Source organism: Dendropsophus ebraccatus, chromosome 15 (assembly GCF_027789765.1).
Source record: "Dendropsophus ebraccatus isolate aDenEbr1 chromosome 15, aDenEbr1.pat, whole genome shotgun sequence".
In the NCBI taxonomy this organism is placed as follows: Eukaryota; Metazoa; Chordata; class Amphibia; order Anura; family Hylidae; genus Dendropsophus; species Dendropsophus ebraccatus.
In genome coordinates, this window is record NC_091468.1 from 28138401 (window position 1) to 28161806 (window position 23406).

Genomic DNA, 23406 nt, shown 5'->3' on the forward strand with positions numbered 1-23406 from the left:
TCCAATTACACGGCCCAATCATAAAGTGCTATGATTGGCTAGAGTAATTACACTGCCCGACCATTGGGCAGCAAGAGCAGCACAGACATTGTTAGCGATGTCTGAGCAGCCCTTGCCTTTAGTGTAAAATAATAAGGTATTGACTAACCTTACCACATTCCCTGTTGTCCTTGGGTCTTCCCTGATGTCTGCAGCTCTGCTTTCTGTTTTGGTCTCTACACTGACAGGCTGCTGGATGCTCAGCCAATTACTGGCCACTGCCTTTCTCGGCCAATGATTGGCTGAGGGGCCGCAGCCTGTCAGTGTAGAAACGGGAATAGAAGGCAGAGCTGCAGACACCGGGGAAGGCCTCCAAGAACACGGGGGAACGTGGTAAGGTGAGGTAATACTTTATTGTTTTATACTACAATCATCAGCCATTGGCCGCGCATTGCTATTACACGTAACGATGTACCCTTGCTGCCCCATATGCAATATATGAATTTGCTGTAAGATTTATAGCAGACTTTTTGCACCATGTGTGGACAAACCCTCATGAAATAAATACTATTAGGGTGCAACTACACAACGTTTTTTTGACCATTTGACGGACAATTTTTTGGACAGACGTCATTTTGTGCCCGAATAATGGCCATTATTTAACAAATAACGGACATAGTTTTTAAACAACTTACATTATTTGGGCACGAAATTGACACCCAAACAGCCATCAAGCAGCCAATAAAGGAAATTGTGTGGTCGTGGCCTTAAAGTGCTTATTCAGTGCTATAAAGCATTTTCTGGTGCCTTAGGGAATGAATGGGGTTATGGCCACACTGGCACAGTGACCTTTCTATTGCGAGGTGATTGCAATCCTGTTCGCAGGACTGGTGGCGGTCCTAGAGATTAGAACCCCCAGTGATCAGCTTATTATCCCCTATCATACCATGTACGATGCAGCAGGCCACCTCCCACAGTTCACACATGGATCCGGATAGGATGCAGTCAGTAGAAGAGAAGAAACAATGGTGGTATCAATCAAGCATTGATTTCCTAGTAACCCTGACACAGTTCACATTGGAAATAAATGGCAGGTTAGTATAGAAAATAGGATTTTTTGCTAGACAATGCGTTTCCACAGTTTTGGAGCCATCTTTCTCAGGTTACAGACCATGAAATGCAATGTCTACCAATACAGTCTATATAGTCTATACTCACCTGCCAATGGGGACTGTGTCTGTGACAATGGGGACTGTGTCTGTGACATTTAGAAATCAGCGCTAGACACCACCATTGTTTCTTCTCTTCTACTGAATACATATAATTTTGCTTACTTTTTACATTAGTTACCTTTCTGCTTTTATTTATTTTTTATAAATAAGAAAGGATACGGGGTACAGCAAAAAACTGGGCAAACACATGAAATGATGATCCCCAAGCTATTTGCCATGGTGCAATGTATGTGAAGACATATTGCAGCTTTTGAAGAAGGTCCCACATCTAGAAAAGACAAAATAAATAGCAAAATGAATAACCTGAGAGTTTAACAGGTTCAACAGAATAAAACTTGATTATGACTCGGTGTAATAGAGAGAACAATCATTCGATGAAACGATCATCGGCTGATCATTTGCTCAGGTCCTGACCTAAAATCATCGGGCGCAAACCTCCCAAGTGTCCCTCTTTTAGAGGAAAAGTCCCTACTTTTGACCCATGTCCCTCTTTGCCCCTTACTTTTCCCTCTTTTTGACCTAGGAATTAAATTTGCATTAATAAACTTTTTATGTTGCTCTAGAAAGTGTCTGGTTTCTTCCTGTATAATAGACCCAAACTTCTATTATATTATTCCATCATGTGGTGTAAGTTGGATCTTTAAAATTGTTATATTCAGATGAGTCATGTGACATTATGGCTGTTTTCACAGACCATATCACTCAAGTAGTTCATATGTCCCAATACACACATCTGTAGGGGTCATGAATCCGTTTTGGGGTCATAATCTGTGCCATAAGAAATGATTAAGCCATTGTGCGCCCGTGTCCCTAACCCGACAAGGGGTCCCTACAAATGCGGACAGTTACTGAAACACATTCATAATCTGAAGGCCTGAAATTAAAGACAGGGTTACTGATGTGTGAGCGGGACATAAGGATGCACATACAGGATCTGCTGCAGATTTGCAGATATCAATGTAATTAAATGTATCTATCTGCAGCAGATCCTGTAGGTGTGGATGCATTATTAATTTAAAATGTATAGATATGTCTGTAATTCTTCTTGTTCTGGGAAAGCTTGATAGTGACGTTACCCAACAGAATCAAAGAACAAATAAGATAGACCTTCAGTCAAACGATCTGGCACCTCAACTGTGTCCTTAATATTTGCTCACTGTGATGCGCTTCATATTCTCCTATGTGGAAATGTTTGTTATGGTTTTCCAAAAAATTAATACATTTGTCTGTAAAATTTTAATAAATTGAACCACAAGTGTGCCTCTTTGGCCATCCAAAAAGTTGGGAGGTATGCATAAGTGCTGTCCCACAAACGCTGCAATGCGGCACTGTGCTCAGCAGTGTGCCTGCCCTGAATCTGCTTTTCCTGTCTACTGCTCTGAGATCCCAAAAGAGAAGACTCTCACAGTGCTTTCAGGTCACAAGATAATACTCAGCTGAGGCATGGTGATGTTCAATGAGGGGACCTGGGGATTACAGGAAGACAGCAGTTCTTGTATGGGGAATTTGAGGGGCACTATAGGCAAGGTCATCTGATAAAGGCTCATTTTTCAGGGAACAATTGTATCCAGAGGGTATATTAGTCTGGTCCCATCGGAAAAGGAATTGCCCACCACTGTCCTATAGGTTGTGTGGATTACTGGTATTTACTACTAAAGCATTTTCTATATAGGAAGGAAATTAGCAATAAAATAAAAATACAAAGCACACCAGAAACTGTCCAGTACAAACCACATACTTACCTTATAAAACAGGATAGAAATAACATAGAGATCCAATAAAAAACTTTCTGAAATAGAACTGTAATCAAACTGAAAAAGTATAACGGTGAATCCTAATGTGATATATTGCTGTGAAGGGTTACAGAAACAGGAGCGCAGCAGCTTCATTCCGGACACTGCTATTATAAATGCATCCACTCTGCAGAAACACAAGAGAACAATGTTATGTCCCAATCCAATTCATACAGTTCCATCGCTATGGCTATGGCCAGTCTCTCAACTGAATATTTCAAACAAATGTTAGGCCAGTTTCACATGTAACGCAATATCGACGCAAAATTTACGTATGGTTCTATAGACTTCTATGGGACAACCTGTGTCACAATTATAGTTCATACTAGAAATTGTCAGTATTTTTGTGGCAGCGTGAACAGCAATCAATGGGCCATAAATATGTCCGTAATTGCAGATCCACAATACAGACAAGCTTATAGAATATGTGAACGCCCTGTAAGGAACTTACCTTGTCCGGCTCCAGCGGCGTCTCCTTCCAGCTCGGCTCCGGCTGTCGGCTCGGGAGCGCGCCGCTGCTCCGCCCGCCGGGGCCGAGTGACGTCACGGAGACCCGGCGGCGTCCCTAGCAACCGGGGACGCCGTGGGGTCACGTGACCGTCAGCTGGCCGGCCGGCACGCAGCTGATGTGTTTTGCACTCAGGCTGAGTGACAGGTCGCCCGGCCGCTCAGCCTGCAGTGCAACAGCTGCAGTGAGGCTGGACTCAGGAGGCCGGACCAATCAGCCTTTGGTCCGGGCTCCTGGTCCAGTATAAAGTTTCGGTGTAGCCAGCAGGTTATCGCTGGCTATTAGTTCTCCTGATCCCAGCTCCCCAGTCCCTTGTATTCTCTCCTATCCTTCTCCATTTTGTCTTGCCTGGATTCTGACCTTTTGCCTGTCCCCTGACTCTCCGCTCGGTTCTGATTTTGTACTGCGTTGCTCGTTTGGTTCCTGACTCGGCTAGTTGACTCTCCGCATTTTGTTTGTCTGTCTGTCTGCGTTTTATGTTCTGCACGTATCCAGTATAGGGATTGTCTTCGTGGTTGTCCGCGACCGCCTAGGGTCGACTGAGGCAAGTAGGCAGGTGACAGTGGGTGGGGTCAGATTTAGGGCCCACTGTCTTGTGTCTTATCTTCCCCCAGCCACTCGTGACAGAATAGCCAGCCCTAAAATTTTGTGTGACGTGTGCCAACGATTTGTTATCATGGATCCTATGAAGGCACTAGTGGAACAGATGCAGAATCTGAACACATTGGTTCAGAATCTCGCTGAACGGGTTCAGGAGCAGGAGGCTGCTCCTCGACAGGTTACGATGACCACGCCCTCTCCCCCTGAACCGCCTGTACAACTCCCGGAAAAATTTAAGGGGGATAGAAAGAGTTTTCGAACCTTCAGAGAAGGGTGTCGGTTGTTTTTTCGACTGCGTCCCCGTTCGTCAGGAGATGAGGCCCAAAGAGTGGGAATAATCATGTCCCTCCTGCAGGGTCCCCCACAAGAGTGGGCATTCTCTCTCCCTCCTAACGCCATAGAACTAACTTCTGTGGACTTTTTCTTTTCGGCATTGGGACTATTGTACGATGACCCTGACAGGACTGCAGTGGCCGAGCGACAATTGACGTCCCTAAAACAGGGGAAAAGACCAGTGGAAGATTATTGCGCAGAGTTCCGCCAGTGGTGTATCCCATCTGGTTGGAACGACTCCGCTCTGCGCTACCAGTTCCGGGTGGGTCTCTCTGACCAGTTGAAGGACCTGTTAATAGCTTATCCTCCCCCTGAAACGTTAGAAGAGACAATGACGTTAGCCATTAGGGTAGACCGCCGGATGCGTGACAGACGAAGGGAGAAGTGCACCTCTGAACCCTGTAGTACCTCTTTCTCTCCTGTGTCTTTTCCTAAAAACCCCTCCTCCCTGCTGCCACCACCGGAGGAACCTATGCAAATTGGCGCCACCGATGCAAGAACTAGACGAGCCCATCGGATGCAGCATAATCTTTGCTTATACTGCGGCAAAGCTGGACACCGGGTTCGGGAATGTACCTCCAGGCCTGGAACATCGTCGGAAAACTCCAGCGCCTGAGTGACTATCGAGGGGGTCACTCAGGCGCACAGGTACCACTCGATAAGAATAAATTGATGGTTCCCATCTCGCTATGCTTGGGCGAGAGATGTATCTCGGGGTTTGCCCATGTTGACTCAGGGGCATCCGCTAATTTTGTTAATTCCGGGTTTTGGTCCGGTCTGGGGGTATGCCCGCTTCAGCTTAAATGCCCGCTGAGTATCACGGGGGCGGATTTTACCCCATTGGCCCAAGGAAGGGTAAAATATATTACTCCTCCTCTCGAAGTGAAAGTGGGGTCGATCCATTCTGAGTGTATAGATTTTTTGGTTATGGACAATTTGTCCTCTGATGTTATTTTAGGTTTACCGTGGTTGACCCAGCATAACCCTGTGTTTGATTGGGTAAACAGAGAACTTGTCCAATGGGGACCAGGTTGTGCCGCCCATTGTATTTCTTTGAATTTAACCGAATGTTCTTCGTTAGAAGGAGAGCTCCCTGAATTTCTATCTGATTTTCTTGATGTCTTTGATGAAAAATCGGTGGACGAGCTACCTCCTCATCGTCCATACGATTGTGCTATTGATCTAGTTCCTGAATCCAAGTACCCGAAAGGACGCATTTTTAACTTGTCTAAACCAGAGAGAGAGGCTATGCGTGATTATGTTAAAGAGAGTTTACATAAGGGTCACATCCGTCCTTCCTGTTCTCCCCTTGGTGCTGGGTTTTTCTTTGTGGGCAAAAAGGATGGTGGCTTACGCCCTTGCATTGACTATCGGGAATTAAATAAGATCACGATTAAAAATCAACATCCTCTCCCTCTGATTCCTAATTTGTTTGATCAGATTGTAGGGGCCCGGTGGTTCTCCAAAATTGACCTCCGGGGGGCCTATAATTTGATTCGTATAAAGGAGGGCGATGAATGGAAAACTGCCTTCAATACCCCCGAAGGACACTTCGAATACCTTGTCATGCCCTTCGGGTTGTGTAATGCACCTGCAGTTTTTCAACGTTTTGTTAACGATGTGTTTCGCGACTACCTGGGACGTTTTTTAGTGGTATACCTGGATGATATCCTGATTTTCTCTCCAGATTGGTCTTCGCATGTTGGTCATGTTCGTAAGGTTATGGAACTCCTAAGACTTAACCATTTGTTTTCTAAATTGTCAAAGTGCCAGTTTGGTGTTCAGGAGGTCTCTTTTTTGGGATATAAAATCACCCCTAGTTCTTTTGGGATGGATCCCCTTAAGGTGACGGCCATTACCAAGTGGGAGCGCCCAAGGAATCTTAAAGCTTTACAGAGATTTTTGGGATTTGCTAACTATTACAGAAAATTTATTAAGGGGTTTTCAGTGATTGCTAAGCCCTTAACAGATCTTACCAGAAAGGGAGCTGATGTGGATAACTGGACTCCTGAAGCCATTCTGGCATTTGACAAACTTAAAAGATGTTTTTCTGTAGCTCCGGTGTTGATTCAACCTGACTTTGAGCAACCTTTTATTGTCGAGGTGGATGCCTCAGAGGTAGGGGTGGGGGCTGTTCTTTCACAGGGTCCTGAAACTCTCACCAATCTCCGACCCATTGCCTATTTCTCTAGAAAGTTCTCCAAAGCAGAATGCAACTATGATATAGGCAATAGGGAACTCCTTGCCATTAAGTGGGCGTTCGATGAATGGAGGCACTTTCTAGAGGGGGCTAAACACAAAGTTAAGGTTTTAACCGACCACAAAAACCTGGTTTATTTAGATAAAGCTAAGCGTCTTACTCCACGACAGGCCAGATGGGCACTCTTTTTCACACGGTTTAACTTTGAAATCACCTTCAGACCGGGTTCTAAAAATGTAAGGGCAGATGCTTTATCTCGTAGTTTCGACGTCAATGAAGTCCCCATAAAGGAGTCTGAAACCATCTTATCTCCGGGGGTGGTGGTGGCTATACTGCAGCCCGATCTGGCTGCCCAAGTCGTCCAGTCTCAATCTATGGCGCCTAGAAATACCCCGGAGAACAAACTGTTTGTTCCCCCAAATCTTCGTTTGAGAGTCCTGGAAGAAACACATTGTTCAGTTTTGGCAGGTCATCCAGGTATTGCTGGTACTAAGTATTTATTATCTCGTCATTATTGGTGGCCATCTTGGGTCAGAGATACTAAGCTGTTTGTGGAGGCTTGTGAGATTTGCGCCAGGTCCAAGGTTCCTCGCAGATTACCCGAGGGACTTCTCCAACCCCTACCGGTACCTGCTAGACCGTGGACCCACATCTCAATGGACTTCATAACTGATTTACCACCCTCTAAGGGTAAAACTGTGATTTGGGTGGTGGTTGATAGGTTCTCTAAGATGTGCCATTTAATTCCTCTCAGCAAGCTTCCTAATGCTCGTACCTTGGCTTCTCTTTTTATTAATCATATCTTACGTTTACATGGTGTACCAGAGAATATTGTTTCTGACAGGGGAGTACAATTTGTGTCTAAATTCTGGAGGGAGTTTTGTGGTCGCCTGGGCATATCCTTGTCCTTTTCTTCAGCTTTCCATCCGCAGTCCAATGGTCAGACGGAAAGGGTTAACCAGTCACTGGAACAGTTCTTGAGATGTTTTGTTGCAGGGTCACAGGAGAAATGGAGAGAATACCTGTCTTTGGCAGAGTTTGCCCTGAATAATCGTGAAAGTCAGTCTCTCAAAATGTCACCATTTTTTTGTAATTTTGGGTTTAATCCTCGTTGTTCTTCTGTACATGCGGCCGAGTCCATTAATCCATCCGCCGAAAAAATCTACAGAAAACTGTGCACAGTTTGGGCCCAGGCTCTTCAGAACCTGGTTAAAGCCCAAGAAAATTGTAAAAAACAATCAGACAAAAGACGTATATCTGGCCCTGAGTACAGGGTAGGTGACAAGGTATGGCTCTCTACTAAAAACTTGAGATTGAAAACACCATCTGGTAAACTTTCTCCTAAATATATTGGTCCTTATGTCATAGTAAAAGTTGTCAACTCAGTTTCGTTTAAGTTACTGTTGCCTAAGAGTCTAAAAATTCACGATGTCTTCCATAAGTCTCTGTTAAAAAAATATATTAATCCCGTGTTACCGTCTGCTCCTCCTGCTCCTTTGATTATTCAGGGTGAACTTGAATATGAGGTAGAGAGGATTCTGGATTCTCGCCGAGTTCAGAGTTCTTTACAGTATCTGGTTCATTGGAGAGGATTTGGCCCAGAGGAGCGCACTTGGGTAGCAAGTAGGGATATGCATGCACCTCGTCTCATTCGGCAATATCATTTGCACAACCCGTCTAAACCAGGTCCTGTTACTAAGGGTCCTGAGGCCCCTCATAGGGGAGGGGGTAATGTAAGGAACTTACCTTGTCCGGCTCCAGCGGCGTCTCCTTCCAGCTCGGCTCCGGCTGTCGGCTCGGGAGCGCGCCGCTGCTCCGCCCGCCGGGGCCGAGTGACGTCACGGAGACCCGGCGGCGTCCCTAGCAACCGGGGACGCCGTGGGGTCACGTGACCGTCAGCTGGCCGGCCGGCACGCAGCTGATGTGTTTTGCACTCAGGCTGAGTGACAGGTCGCCCGGCCGCTCAGCCTGCAGTGCAACAGCTGCAGTGAGGCTGGACTCAGGAGGCCGGACCAATCAGCCTTTGGTCCGGGCTCCTGGTCCAGTATAAAGTTTCGGTGTAGCCAGCAGGTTATCGCTGGCTATTAGTTCTCCTGATCCCAGCTCCCCAGTCCCTTGTATTCTCTCCTATCCTTCTCCATTTTGTCTTGCCTGGATTCTGACCTTTTGCCTGTCCCCTGACTCTCCGCTCGGTTCTGATTTTGTACTGCGTTGCTCGTTTGGTTCCTGACTCGGCTAGTTGACTCTCCGCATTTTGTTTGTCTGTCTGTCTGCGTTTTATGTTCTGCACGTATCCAGTATAGGGATTGTCTTCGTGGTTGTCCGCGACCGCCTAGGGTCGACTGAGGCAAGTAGGCAGGTGACAGTGGGTGGGGTCAGATTTAGGGCCCACTGTCTTGTGTCTTATCTTCCCCCAGCCACTCGTGACACGCCCATTGAAGCTATGTTCCCAATTGGTAAAAAAAAGGGCAAATAACGGCCATTGTGGAAATGATCATTAATAATGGCCGTTGTTTGCCTTAAAGGGAACCTGTCACCCCCCGTGCCAGGGTGACAGGCTCCCGACCCCCCGTTAGAGCCCCATATACTTACCTAAGAGATGAGTCTTACTTACCTGAGAGATGAGTCCAACGCTCATAGAGAATGACGGAGCGCTGGACTCTCCTGTCATTCTCTATGGGTGTTGGACTCATCTCTCAGCGCGCGCGCCGGGCTGCAGCGGCTGAGATCTTCATCCCCCGACCACCTCCAGAAGCGGGACCCGGCGGGATTAGGTAAGTATAGGGGGCTCTAACGGGGGGTCGGGAGCCTGTCACCCCGGCACGGGGGGTGACAGGTTCCCTTTAATTTTTACCTAGTGGTAAGGTAGCTTTAGACTGATAGTAGGTAAAAAGGAACTTACGGTTGTCCAAACCTTTTGAAACCACTGACTGAAAAAGCTTCGGTGGTAACCGCATTTAATATGATTGATGGGTACAAGAAGTACTTCTCAAAACACACAAGACAAACATAAAGTTTTTCAAACCACATTAACTGGGCGGCATCTAAAAGAACAAAATAAAAACATATGTTAAATTTATAGCAGGAAAAATCCTATACACACTAATGTAAAATACAGAAGTAAGTCCCTTCTGGTAAAGCTATAAATCATTTAAAGTAGTGCTCCGAGGAAAAACAAATGTTTTCAAATCAAATGGTCCCACAAAATTATACAGATTTATGAATTACTTCTACTTAAAAAAACCTGCAGTCTTCCAGTACTTATTAGCTACTGTATGTCCTGCAGGAAGAGGTGTATTCTTTCCAGTCTGACACAGTGCTCTCTGCTGCCACCTCTGTCCATGTCAGGAACTGTCCAGAGCAGTAGCAAATCCCCATAGAAAACCTCTCCTGCTCTGGACAGTTCCTGACATGGACAGAGGTGGCAGCAGAGAGCACTGTGTCAGACTGGAAAGAATACACCACTACCTGCAGGAATTTACAAACATCTATAACTTTATGACCGCAATTGTTCTGAAGAAAAAAAATAAATTTGACTGGAGTACCCCTTGAACTGGACCATAAGCGAAATTTGGGGGGTGCAGTGGCTCCTGGGCCCACACTGGCAGGGGCCCACTGAGGTCTCAGAGGCTTAAAGAAGCAGTTCACTTTTTATTTTTTTCTCCCCCCCGGGTAGCCGCTGTCAAGTATACTTACAGAAGATGATCGGTGTCCCGTTCCCGTCGGTCAGTTCCGTCCCGCGGTGCCGTTCACATCGGGCGCGTGCTCACTTCCGCCGGCGCTGTGACTCCTCTTCTCTCCCTTGTCATTTGAACGCCGGAAGTCACGCGCTTCCATGGAGAATGCATGGAAGCGAGTGACTTCCGGCGTATAATCACTGGGCAGAGAAGAGGACTCGCAGCAGCCGGCGGAAGTGAGCGCGCGCCCGATGTGAACGGCACCGCGGGACGGAACTGACCGACGGGAACGGGACACCGATCATCTTCTGTAAGTATACATGACAGCGGCTACCCAGTGGGGCGAAAAAAATAAAAAGTGAACTGCTTCTTTAATGCTGTCTGCAAAAGCTATTTCTTTTGCAGACAGCCTGCAGAGCGATGGGGAAGGACCTGTGGTGACGTCATAAGGGGGCGGGGCTGAGAACTGGAGAGGATTCTTGTGGATGAAGGACCTGTGGTGATGTCATGAGGGGGCGGGGCTGAGAAGATGCTGGTGCATGAAGGACATGTGATCATTGTCCTCATATATCTCCTCCTGTAATGAGATAGATAGATAGATAGATAGATAGATAGATAGATAGATAGATAGGAAATGGATATCTAGCAGCTCATCACATATCTTGGATTGTACATGTATGATCACAACAACTCACCCCTTTGAGGCTATGTTCACACTGCGTATGTTTCTGCACGTAGTTTTGAGGTTGATGCGTTCGCTTGAAAGTATACGATATACGGCCGCACAATGCACACTACGTATGAGCTTACGGCCGGATCGTATACGGCGCCGTGAAAAATGAACAAGACCATTGTTTGAGGATGGAAATGTTGAAACTCACGGCCGTGGATTTCCATGCGGTCCCGTACAAAGTACTTATTTCAGCCAAATTGAACATGATTTTTCGATCCAAAAGGTTCTGTGAGTTTTATTGGGCTGGGCGAAGATTTCCAAGTAAATGACCTACTTCAGATCGCTTCGAAACAAGCTAGGGAAGCATAACTGTACTACGGGCGTATGTTTGCAGTTCGTACGCATCCGGCGCATGTCGATTTTTCCCACGCCCGTAGTTTCAGCCGTACATGTACGCCGAAATGCGGCCGGACTCATACGCAGTGTGAACATAGCCTTAATGTCTAAAAACATATTACCTATACCACTATTATTTTTAGGCAAAGATAATCTGGTTAAAAGGGTTCTCCAGAATTAAGAAAAAAAAACATAGTTGCTTTCTTCCAAAACAGCGCCACCCCTGCTCTTAGGTTGTGTGTGGTATCACAGCTTGGCACTATTCACTTCAGTCGAATACCACACACAAACTGAGGACAAGAGTGGTGCTGTCTGTGGAAGAAGGCAGCTATATTTTTCTAATCTTAAGCACTTTAAATTTTTTTGTGGTTCTATATGTGAAATGTACAGAAGCTTCTTACACTGCTCTTTATCCTTATCCACTATGAGTAATGTAGAAGAATATTCCCTTTATTATTCAGAAAGCCTTGTCACCTGCTGAGGTTCCCTATGGGCAGGGGCGGACCTACCGCCGTAGCAGCCGTAGCGGCCGCTACGGGGCCCCTGGCACCAGGGGGCCCGTGGCCTGGGCCCCCCAGAGCTGACTGTCTGAAGCACCCGGGGGCCGAGCGGGCCTCCCGGGTGTTAAGTGTCGTGATTGACAGCGCGAGAAACCATAGGCTTCCCAATCACTCTTGTGACCGCAAGCAGCGTTTTGCTTGCGATCACAAGAGTTTCCGCCCGATGTGCAGCTCCCTGCCGAAGTCCCGGGCAGCGCCATCATTGAGCGCCGCGGCGGCTGGGACTTCCGGTTTGCGTTCCCTGTACAGGAAGTCCCAGCCACCGGGGCGCAGCCTGAGCTCAGTGATGGCGCTGCCTGGGACTTCAGCAGGGAGCGGCTTATTGGTCAGGGGAAGAGAGAAAAGGAGACCGACGGGGGAGCGTGTGGTTAGGTGAGTTGTATTTTGTTTATTTTTATCAGAGGGGAACACTGGGGGCTATATGGGGGCTGAGGATGCACAATACTGGGGGCTATGTGGGGGCTGAGGATGCACAATACTGGGGGCTATGTGGGGGCTGGGGATGCACAATACTGGGGGCTATGTGGGGGCTGAGGATGCACAACACTGGGGGCTATGTGGGGGCTGGGAATGGACAATACTGGGGGCTATGTGGGGGCTGGGAATGGACAATACTGGGGGCTATGTGGGGGCTGGGGATGCACAATACTGGGGGCTATGTGGGGGCTGGGGATGCACAATACTGGGGGCTATGTGGGGGCTGGGGATGGACAATACTAGGGGCTATGTGGGGGCTGGGGATGCACAATACTGGGGGCTATGTGGGGGCTGGGGATGCACAATACTGGGGGCTATGTGGGGGCTGGGGATGCACAATACTGGGGGCTATGTGGGGGCTGGGGATGCACAATACTGGGGGCTATGTGGGGGCTGGGGATGCACAATACTGGGGGCTATATGGGGGATGGGGATGCACAATACTGGGGGCTATGTGGGGGGATGCACAATACTAGGGGCTATATGGGGGATGGGGATGCACAATACTGGGGGCTATGTGGGGGCTGGGGATGCATAATACTGGGGGCTATGTGGGGGCTGGGGATGCACAATACTGGGGGCTATGTGGGGGCTGGGGATGCACAATACTGGGGGCTATATGGGGGCTGGGGATGGACAATACTGGGGGCTATGTGGGGGCTGGGGATGCACAATACTGGGGGCTATGTGGGGGCTGGGGATGCACAATACTGGGGGCTATGTGGGGAAGGGGATGCACAATACTGGGGGCTATGTGGGGGCTGGGATGCACAATACTGGGGGCTATGTGGGGGCTGGGGATGCACAATACTGGGGGCTATGTGGGGGCTGGGGATGCACAATACTGGGGGCTATGTGGGGGCTGGGGATGCACAATACTGGGGGCTATGTGGGGGCTGGGGATGCACAATACTGGGGGCTATGTGGGGGCTGGGGATGCACAATACTGGGGGCTATGTGGGGGCTGGGAATGCACAATACTGGGGGCTATATAGGGGATGGGGATGCACAATACTGGGGGCTATGTGGGGGGATGCACAATACTAGGGGCTATATGGGGGATGGGGATGCACAATACTGGGGGCTATGTGGGGGCTGGGGATGCATAATACTGGGGGCTATGTGGGATGGGGATAGACAACACTGGAAGCTATACGGGGGGGGGGCTGGACATCATAAGGGGGCTTTATGGGGGCTGGACAACATAAGGGGGCTATATGGGGGAGTGGACAACATACAGGGTCATCTCTAAGAGGACTACACAGAAGTAATCTCGGCTCTCCAGCTGTTGCAAAACTACAGCTTTAGCTGTCCAGGCATGATGGGAGTTGTAGTTTTGCAACAGCTGGAGAGTCGAGGTTCCCTACCCCTGATATAGGTGATGCACATGGGGCCATCTATACGGAGCACTGGACAAGGGGCAATCTATAAGCTGTCTACACAGAGGGGGGCATATACTATAAGGGATATATATATATATATATATATATATGTTCCTATACAAGGAGTCAGGGCTACTCACTGAAAGAGGGTACAAAGGGGCCATTACAGATGTGCAGTTTGTATACAGATGAGGATGGTGTCAGTGTGAGGTGCCTAATATGTCTGTCTGGCAGATTCTGTGGATTCGTGGCTCCGAGAAGTTCTCATAACGGCCCAGGACAGATGGAGAAGATGATGAAAAGGGAAGAACTCCGATCAGAGAAGACGTCCCCTGTGAGTCACCTGATGTAACTACACTGTAATTTATATGGAGTACAGAACCTGTGTAGATCTGGGTGTGTTGATGGCGTAGTGGTCGGTCAGGGGTAGGGGTGGATTTGGGGTAGGGGGGGCCCCAATCAAAGGTTTGCTATGGGGCCCAGCCATTTCTAGTTACGCCCCTGCCTATGGGTAAGGTTGGTTGGGGGCCCACTCAGACTCACTCGCCCCCCCCCTAGGCTGAACCCCTAGCTACGCCCCTGAACTGGACTGAGATGTGGTGTACTGTTGGTATCCCCAATTTCTTAAAAAGTGCAATTTTTTACACATTTGTTTTACAGTCTGATTGAAAAAAAACATACTAACCAATGATTTCCCTCTGCCTGTATTCTTTGTTTTGAAGCAGAGGATGTGCAATCCATAGCCATGGGTGATGCTTTCGTAGTTGTGGTATTATGTAGTGTGCCAGCAGACCCACAATCAACGCCATAACAAGCAACACAGTACTGAGAATTGGCTGGATGGAAAACAAAATATCATCATTATGAAAATTGTCATAGGAATACTCAGGTATATCAAAATATTATGTATAAAGGAAAATGGAAGATTATAATATACACTGCTCAAAAAAATAAAGGGAACACTTAAACAACACAATATAACTCCAAGTTAGGATGCCTTCACACACACCGGATCCGCAGCTAAAATCCGCTGCGGATCCAGTGTCCGGTAACCGGCATTTGCTGAACGGACACTGGATCCGCAGCGGATTCGGTGTGTGAAGGCACCCTAAATCAAACTTCTGGGAAATCAAACTGTCCACTTAGGAAGCAACACTGATTGACAACCAATTTTACATGCTGTTGTGCAAATGGAATAGACAACAGGTGGAAATTATTGGCAATTAGCAAGACACACTCAATAAAGGAGGGTTCTGCAGGTGGGGACCACTTCTCAGTACCGATGCTTTCTGGCTGGTGTTTTGGTCACTTTAGAATGTTGGTGGTGCTTTCACACTCGTGGTAGCATGAGATGAACTCTACAACCCACATACAGTAAGTGGCTCAGGTAGTGCAGCTCATCCAGAATGGCACATCTATATGAGCTGTGGCAAGAAGGTTTGCTGTGTCTGTCAGCGGAGTGTCCAGAGGCTGGGGGCACAACCAGGAAACAGGCAAGTACACCAGGAGATGGGGAGGAGGCCGCAGAAGGGCAACAACCCCGCAGCAGGACTGCTACCTCCGCCTTTGTGCAAGGAAGAACAGGATGAAAGCAAGTTCACACTGAGCACAAATGACAGACGTGACAGAGTCTGGAGAGGCCGAGGAGAGCGAGCTGCTGCCTGCAACATACTTCAGCATGACCGATTTGGCAGTGGGTCAGTAATGGTGTAGGGTGGCATTTCTTTGGGAGGCCGCACAGCCCTCCATGTGCTCACCAGAGGCTGCCCTTGGGTACCGAAATGAGATCCTCAGACCCCTTGTGAGACCATATGCTGGTGCAGTTGGCCTTGGATTCCTCCTAATGCAGGACAATGCTAGACCTCATGTGCAGTTCCTGCAAGATGAAGGCATTGAACGTATGGACTGACCCACCCTTTCCCCAGACCTGAATCAGATTGAGCACATCTGACACATGTCAGATGTGCTCCCCGCCTGGCCGCCGCTCTCCACTCACACATACCAGCTCCCGGTGCTTCCCGGTGTCCTCACTGACCGTCCTCTCCCACACACCGGGAAGCACCAGTATCCGGTATGTGTGAGTGGAGAGTGGAGGCCAGGCAGGGAGTCAGCCATGGGTTAGGGGGAAGTTTGCACGGATCCCGGAAGAAGGAGGAGGGGGAGCGGAGGGGGCATAATGGCTGCACTGCACTGTGATGAGCGGCTCCCCCCTGCACCTAGCAGCATCAGCGGCAGCAAGCATGTGATAGGGATAACCCAGCTACTACTCCCATCACCTGTTTATACTATGAGCAGATGATGAGAGTAGTAGTTCAGTGTATATAGTCCAGTGCGGCGCGGTTCGGCGGGCTTACCGGTGATCGAGATCGGCCCTGGTACTACTCCCCCATCATCTTCTCATACTATGAGCAGATGATGGGAGGAGTAGTACTGTGTATATGTGGCAGCAGCACCGAGCAGGGAGGGAGGGGGGAGGTAGATGCACAGGCACCTCTCTCCCTCCCTGCTCAGTGCCCCCCAAAATGTACTCACTGAATACATTTATGGAATACTTTGGGGAGCAAGGACACTTGCTCCCCAAAGTATTCCATAAATGTATTAATTCAATAAAGCACACTGTACATTACATTACATTAGTTTACATAGACATCCACAGAAACAATAAAGTCCCATTGACTTCTACATATAGAGTGCCCCCCGCTGGACACGCTATAGGAATTACACCCTGGGTCGTGACGTCACTGTATCTGAGAGAATCTTAACACTCCATAATCTACTAAATTAAGGGAAATAGCCCTATATGTGCATTTCCCATAATGTACATTAGACATTTGTCTAACTTTCCATAAGTAATAACATATCAAAAAATTACTTTGGCTGGACTTCTCCTTTAAAGAGGCTGAACCTGGCACACTTGACACGCCTGGTAGCTCAGTGTTCCAGGCTCTGCTGAAGATAGAAGATGCCCTGTGGACCAGACTGTCACTCCCTGGACCACAGTGGGTTAAGTTAACCCCCCAGGGACCAGACAGAGGTGTTTTTTCTGCATGAAAAGCGCCACTAAAAACCACCATATGTATAGGCTATGGCGTTCTTTAGTGGAGCTGAAGACTTCCTTTGAAGTCTATGGGAGAAACACTCCAAAGTTTTCAGAAAAAACGCCAAACCCTTGGCCTGTTGCGTTTTTCCAAAACTGTCACAGAGCTGCAAAAATACTAGAGAGGAGAGAAAAACACCAAGAAAAAAAACGCCATGTGTGCAAGGCAAATCCTAAACTTCCATTGACTCTCAGCTAACATCTGGCCTCAGGCGTTTTTAACAAAAGAGGCAGTGTGAAGACAGCCTTAGGTTGCTTTTGCCATACACTGCAAAACTTTTACAGTAAAACATAGCAGTCACTAACAAGGGAGCCTGTCAGGATTTTATGCTGCCCGTGGATCATATTAATGAACATATTTATATTCTCTAAATAACTACAGTACTTACACTTAAGAAGAGAAAAACGGTGCTAGTGCTGACCAAAAAGGTTAAAAAGCCGACCAATGTACAGACGATTAGATCTGACGTGAGGATTTCTTTCTGAAGGACAAACAAAACAGTTCAGATTTTCCCTGCTGTAAGCATTACATTTTGTCATGAAGATAAATGGTAAAGCCCCCTTCACACTTCAGGAAAATCTATCCGGATTTCTTATCTGACCCCTAGGATTATATTGGGCAGGACAATTTGTCAAGATGACAAAAATTGAAAAAATATCCAAAGGTGTATTCCTGGGAGATGCAATTACAGGTAAATAAGTCCCATGCCCAAAAGGTGTTATACTGTGAAATATACTTGCCTTAAAGGAAATCTAGCACCAACCTTGAATATGTCCTGATCGGAGCCATAGAGCTGAATCTAGTGGTGTCCTTATCTTTAAAGAGGTAGTGCGGCGTTTAAAAAAATATTCACTAAATAACACACATTACAAAGTTATACAACTTTGTAGTGTGTTATGTAAGTGAAAGGCCCCCTTCCCTGGAAGTGTGGTGCAGTATACTCACCAGATTACTTTCGGCCCTGGCCGCCATCTTGGTTCGAACAACGTCCTCTTCGGGAGGCCAGCTGGACCGCTCCAGCCGTCCCTTATGCCGGCCCCCCTCTGCCACGTCATTAGCTGCTCAGCCGCAATTGGCTGAGCATAACAGCCAATGGCGGCTGAGCAGCTGATGAAGCTTATTTTCAGGACTCCCTAGGGTTTCAACTTCAACTTCTTTAGCCACCAGTAATCAAATGCTTAGCAATGAGACTTGAACATTCTCCAGTTGGGCTTAACTCTAAACAGGATGAAGCAGTGAGCTCCACCATACAGAGGGTTTTAAAAAGAAGGACACTATGATATTCCATATACTTTGGTCCATCTGCAGCTATTGGTCAAAATGTAAAACCTTATTGCAAGTACTAATTCTGGCCCTAATAGCATGATCCCCAAACCTGGTGCTTCTTTTTATAGGACTAGACAAGATTTCTCTTAAATTTAGATCATTCTGCTGCAATTTTTTTTTTATAATCTCTAAAATAGTTGTCACCAAGCCCTGGAAATCCCAAATAATTCCTGATCTTCAGGAGGTGATCTCTGCACTGAATAACACATATATGCATGAGAGAATTATAGCATTGGGATCGCCCAATTTCTCAATTTTTGGGGGGCAGATTAGGATGCCAGTTTCTGCTTTCTAGCTGGTTTTCTCTATCTTCAACTCAAGCAACTCCTGTATTAGCACGCATTAGCATTGGTTACTGCTAAGCCTCAGCACCTACATGCATACAGTACATTTGTTGTCTTGCACTTGAGCTACAGTAGTTGGAAGAGCAAATAAGTGCTTAGTTAGACACCTAGCCCCGTAGACTCACTCACTGCTTAGTGTCGAAACTTTCTGTGCCCCAGTTCTTTGTGTTTATGTCTGTATTGATTGCACCATTTTCCTCTTTTTTCTTTGTCCTCCCCATGTACCATGTCTGGTAACATATGGAAATTGCCCAGGGCTTTATAAATGGTCATTTAAGATACTTGTATGCTGTGTTCACATGGACTTGGATGATCTTCTTTTGTTTACTGTATTATTACATATTGTCTTCAAGCGGACTTTTTAAATGTTTTCCTAGTGTAGTACAGTGTGTCCTGGTGGGATACGTCCGTGTATATATGCTAATCTGTTTGTTCTGTTACTGTTTTAAAAACGTCAATTAAAACTACTGAATCGAAAAAGAAGGACACCGCAGGATTCGGCATTCTGTCGGCATTTAGGAAATACTAAAAATCACAGTAGTGCTAGATTTACTTGAAAAAAAAAAAAAAAGAATTCCTTTGTGTGATCCTGCGCTGATCCTTACCTAGAAGCTGTGTAATGCTGTCTCTTCCTCTTCAATATTGACTCTGTAGTCTCTGTTGGCACCCTCTTCCTTCGGGGCCAGTACATGGCACATTTCATCAGCTCAGGGCGCTTACATTGAAACTCCTAAAATGAACGAGTAACCTGTCGGCCCTGATGGCAGAGGGAATTAGAAGAGGCTGCACAGTAAGAAGGTAAAGACAGCACAACACAGCTTCTAAGGGTGGGTTAATACAATGTAATCACCCCATAAGAGTTTGGACATGGGACCTATTTACCTGAAATTTTATTTCCTAGGAATAGCACTTTCAAAGGGTTCTTTTATTTTATCTTTTCTTCTAATCAGTTTCTACTTTTCAACAGTAATTTTTTGGAATTTCCCTTTCTGTACATTGTTATGGTGGCGGCCATCTTGCCTGAGCTGTTTTTAACAGCGTTTAGTGACATGCTTTACAGCAAGACTCAAGGACTTAAATGACAATAAACAGAATTTGTCCCCTAGAGATGAATGTGAGACATTACAGCTTTGGGCACTGTGACCTGTGATGAGAACATTCCACAGGGAGCTATTGTCTCCCTTATCTACTGGTGTCACATGTCGCTGCAATGCTGCACAGATCACTTTACAGCAGACTCCTCCTTATCATAACAGACACAAGAGGAAGCCTCAACCCTCAGCTTAGTTTTAGCCCCAGCGATAAAAATGAAAACGTCTAAATCTCAGGATTATTTTTATAATATAAAAAATTGAAATTTAGAAAAATGTTAATTTCAGCGGATGGCAGAATTTGCCAGCAAGTCTAAGGACGGGCGGAACTTCAAGCGGAGGCCCTGTGGCGGAATCTACTTTAAGTCTCTGTGCTTATTCCTTAGTGTGCACTTAATTGATAATAAAAAACTCGTATAGGTTAGTAGTCACACACATTTGGCATACAAAATATTTTACCAATGAGCTTTTCAACTTTTCTGGTAAAGGATCTTCATGTTTGGTTGAACTTTTCATGTTTTCATGAATCTTTTTAGGAAACAGTTTGCACTTAATAAAAGACCTATAATAAAAAAGAATGAAGTTTAATGTAAATTTCAACCTTTCATCATCATGTTGTTCTTAGGCTCAAAATTCCTTGATAAGCATAAGCACAGTGCTCTGTTCTTCTGATGCAGAGCTTTAAAATACTGTATAGACGTATTTAAAGGGATTATGGAGCAAAGTTGTAATACCAAACGCAACCTGGGGCACTGCTTTTGGTACAAAGCAACAATGTTTTTCCTAATCGTGGATAACAAACAAACATATGCTGTCTGTCTGCAGTCACTGCTATTTGTGTGACAGTAAGCAACCAATCAACTGTCAGTGTCAAAGTCATGTGATCTATAAACTAGTGTATGTCCTGCAGGAAGTGGTGTATTCTTTCCGGTCTGACACAGTGCTCTCTGCTGACACCTCTGTCCATGTCAGGAACTGTCCAGAGCAGCAGCACATCCCCACAGAAAACCTTTCCTGCTCTGGACAGTTCTTGACATTGACAGTGGTGGCAGCAGAGAGCACTGTGTCTGACTGGAAAGAATACACCACTTCCTGCAGGACATACAGCAGCTGATAAGTACTGGATAACTGGAGATTTCTTTAAGTGAAGTAAATTACAAATCTATATAACTTTGTGACATTTAAATTTGAAAGAAAAAAATATCACTGGTGTACCCCTTTAAGCTTGGGCTCTGTTCACTCTGTGGCTAGCACATACATTTGAGGAGTACATTTGAAGAATTCCACACTGTAAATGTTATATATAATTAAATATACCATTTATCTTAATCATGAAACATTAAAGAAATATAAAGAAATTACATTCTGAAACCTTCACTCACATTATAGTAGTAGGATCACTACTTTGCCGGCTCAAGTGATATGAAAGGGCAACCAAAAGTCCACAGAAAACAGAAAACATTGGTGGTATGTGTCTAATATTCCATGTCTCCTAAGAAAACAAGACAAAGTACGCTTACCATAATAAATATAAAATAGTTGATACTGGCCAGTTGTAAAACAAGTAAACATTTTTTTTGTACAGGAGAATCATTAAACTATTAAAAAACCCCTCCCCCCCCAAAAAAATGACCCAGTGGACCGTGCAAATTTTGATCTTAGTGTTTCCGTTTTTCCCTCCTCCCCTTCTAAGAGCTCCAGCACTTTCAGTTTTTTATCTACAGGCCATGTAAGGGCTTATTTGTTACAGGAATAGTTGTACTGTGTAATGGCGTCATTCATTTTACCATAACATGTATGATGGAATCCCAAATATATTATTTATGAAGATATAAATTGGTGAAATCGCAAAAAAGAATGCAATATGGTAACGTTTGGGGGGTTCCTGTGTCTACGTAATGCACTATATGGTAACAGCGACATGATACAATTATTCTATAGGTCAGTCTGAACACATCCATATGCAGGTTACACAGATTCTCTAATGTTATATATTTTTTTTAAATGAAATCCTTTTTTTTGGCAATTAATTATAAATAAAATGGGACTATTGTGACGCTTATAACGTTTTTATTTTTTCACCTACAGGGCTGTATGGGGTGTCATTTTTTCCGCCATGATCTCTAGTTTTTATTAATACCATATTTGTGAAGATCGGACGTTTTGATCACTTTTTATTAATTTTTTTATATATATAATGTAACATAAAATCGGTAATCCGCGCACTTTTTCCCTCTTTTCGTGTACGCCGTTTACCATTCGCAATGACGCTTGTTATATTTTAATAGATCGGACAATTACGCACGCTACGGTATATTATATGTTTATCTATTTATTTATTTTTATATGTTTTATTTATATAATGGGAAAGGGGGGTGATTTGAACTTTTATTGGGGGAGGGGTTTTGGGGTTGTGTGTTAGTGTTTTTAACTTTTTTTTTTTTACACATTTGAAGTCCCTTTGGGGGACTTGTACATACATTAGTCTGATTTCTACACTGATGAATGCTATGCCATAGGCATAGCATTGATCAGTGTTATCGGCGATCTGCTCATTGAGCCTGCCTGTGCAGGCTTAGGGCCCTATTCCACCGGACGATTATCGTTTGCATAATCGTTAACAATTAACAATCTCAAACGACCGCTATTGCGAAAGACCTGAAAACGGTCGGTCATTTCCATGGAACGATAATCGTTACTTATGATCGTAATTGCAATCGTTTCTCTTCGCTATTTATTCGCTATTGCGTTCGTATCTATTGCGAACGACCGAACGATGTCTTATTCAATGCGAACGATTTGCGAACGAGCAACGATAAAAATAGGTCCAGGTCTTATAAAGCGATCAACGATTTCTCGTTCGGTCGTTAATCGTTAACTGCATTTCAACCGAACGATTATCGTTCAGATTCGAACGATTTAACGATAATCTGAACGATAATCGTCCGGTGGAATAGGGCCCTTAGAGTAGCAGATCGCCGATCGGACCGCATGGAGGCAGGTGAGAGACCTCCTGCAGTCCGTTTTACCGATCGGGACCCCCGCAGTCACACTGCGGGGGTCCCGATCGGTAAGTGACAGGGGACTCCCCCTGTCACTTACACTTAAACGCCGCGGTCGCGCCGCGATCGCGCAGCGATCGCGGCGTTTAAGGGGTTAATGACACGCGGCAGCGCGATCGCTGCAGCGTGTCATTACCGGTGAGGTCCCGGCTGCTCACTGCAGCCGGCCCCCACCTGCTATGAAGCGCGCTCCGCTCCGGAGCACGCTTCATAGCGGGAGAAACACCCAGGGCGTACAGTTACGCCCTAGGTCGTCTGGGGACAGACTTCCATGGCGTAACTATACGCCCTGGGTCGTCTAGGGGTTAAAGAAATGGACATGCAACCCCTTACCCCCTTCTACCACCAACATTTGCGTTGGGACCTGGTCTTAGTGGGGACTGGGTCATGACATGTCAGGCCCGCTCAGCCAGTCAACGCTGTAGCGGGGTCCCGGCTTAAAGTGTAGGGGAATGGCAATTGTATGGGTGACCAGATGAGTTTTGAAGACACGTTTAAAGCTTTGTGTATCAGACGTGATTGCTGTCAGGGTTTGTATAACACCACTGTCCTAAGATTGATTATCCCCAGCAAAATATAATCAAAAATGTGTGAAAGATGGAAGGCCTAAAACATAACTTTTATTAGATATAGCATAAAGAACAACACACAACTAGAAAAGCCCCCGAAGCAAAC

The 23406-nt window shown here is 46.0% G+C and overlaps 1 protein-coding gene across 1 annotated transcript in view; it reads right to left on the reverse strand.

The window, feature by feature from the left end:
• Window positions 1–23406, reverse strand: part of PCNX2 (pecanex 2) — a 105272-nt gene that overhangs the window by 45529 nt on the left and 36337 nt on the right. The window contains exons 13-19 of the mRNA XM_069954417.1: window positions 21052–21161; window positions 20129–20231; window positions 17297–17389; window positions 14496–14646; window positions 9548–9689; window positions 2954–3131; window positions 1371–1479 (exon numbers count right to left, since the gene is read on the reverse strand). Coding sequence (XP_069810518.1) covers window positions 1371–1479; window positions 2954–3131; window positions 9548–9689; window positions 14496–14646; window positions 17297–17389; window positions 20129–20231; window positions 21052–21161 — 886 coding nt within the window. The remainder of the gene's footprint in view (window positions 1–1370; window positions 1480–2953; window positions 3132–9547; window positions 9690–14495; window positions 14647–17296; window positions 17390–20128; window positions 20232–21051; window positions 21162–23406) is intronic.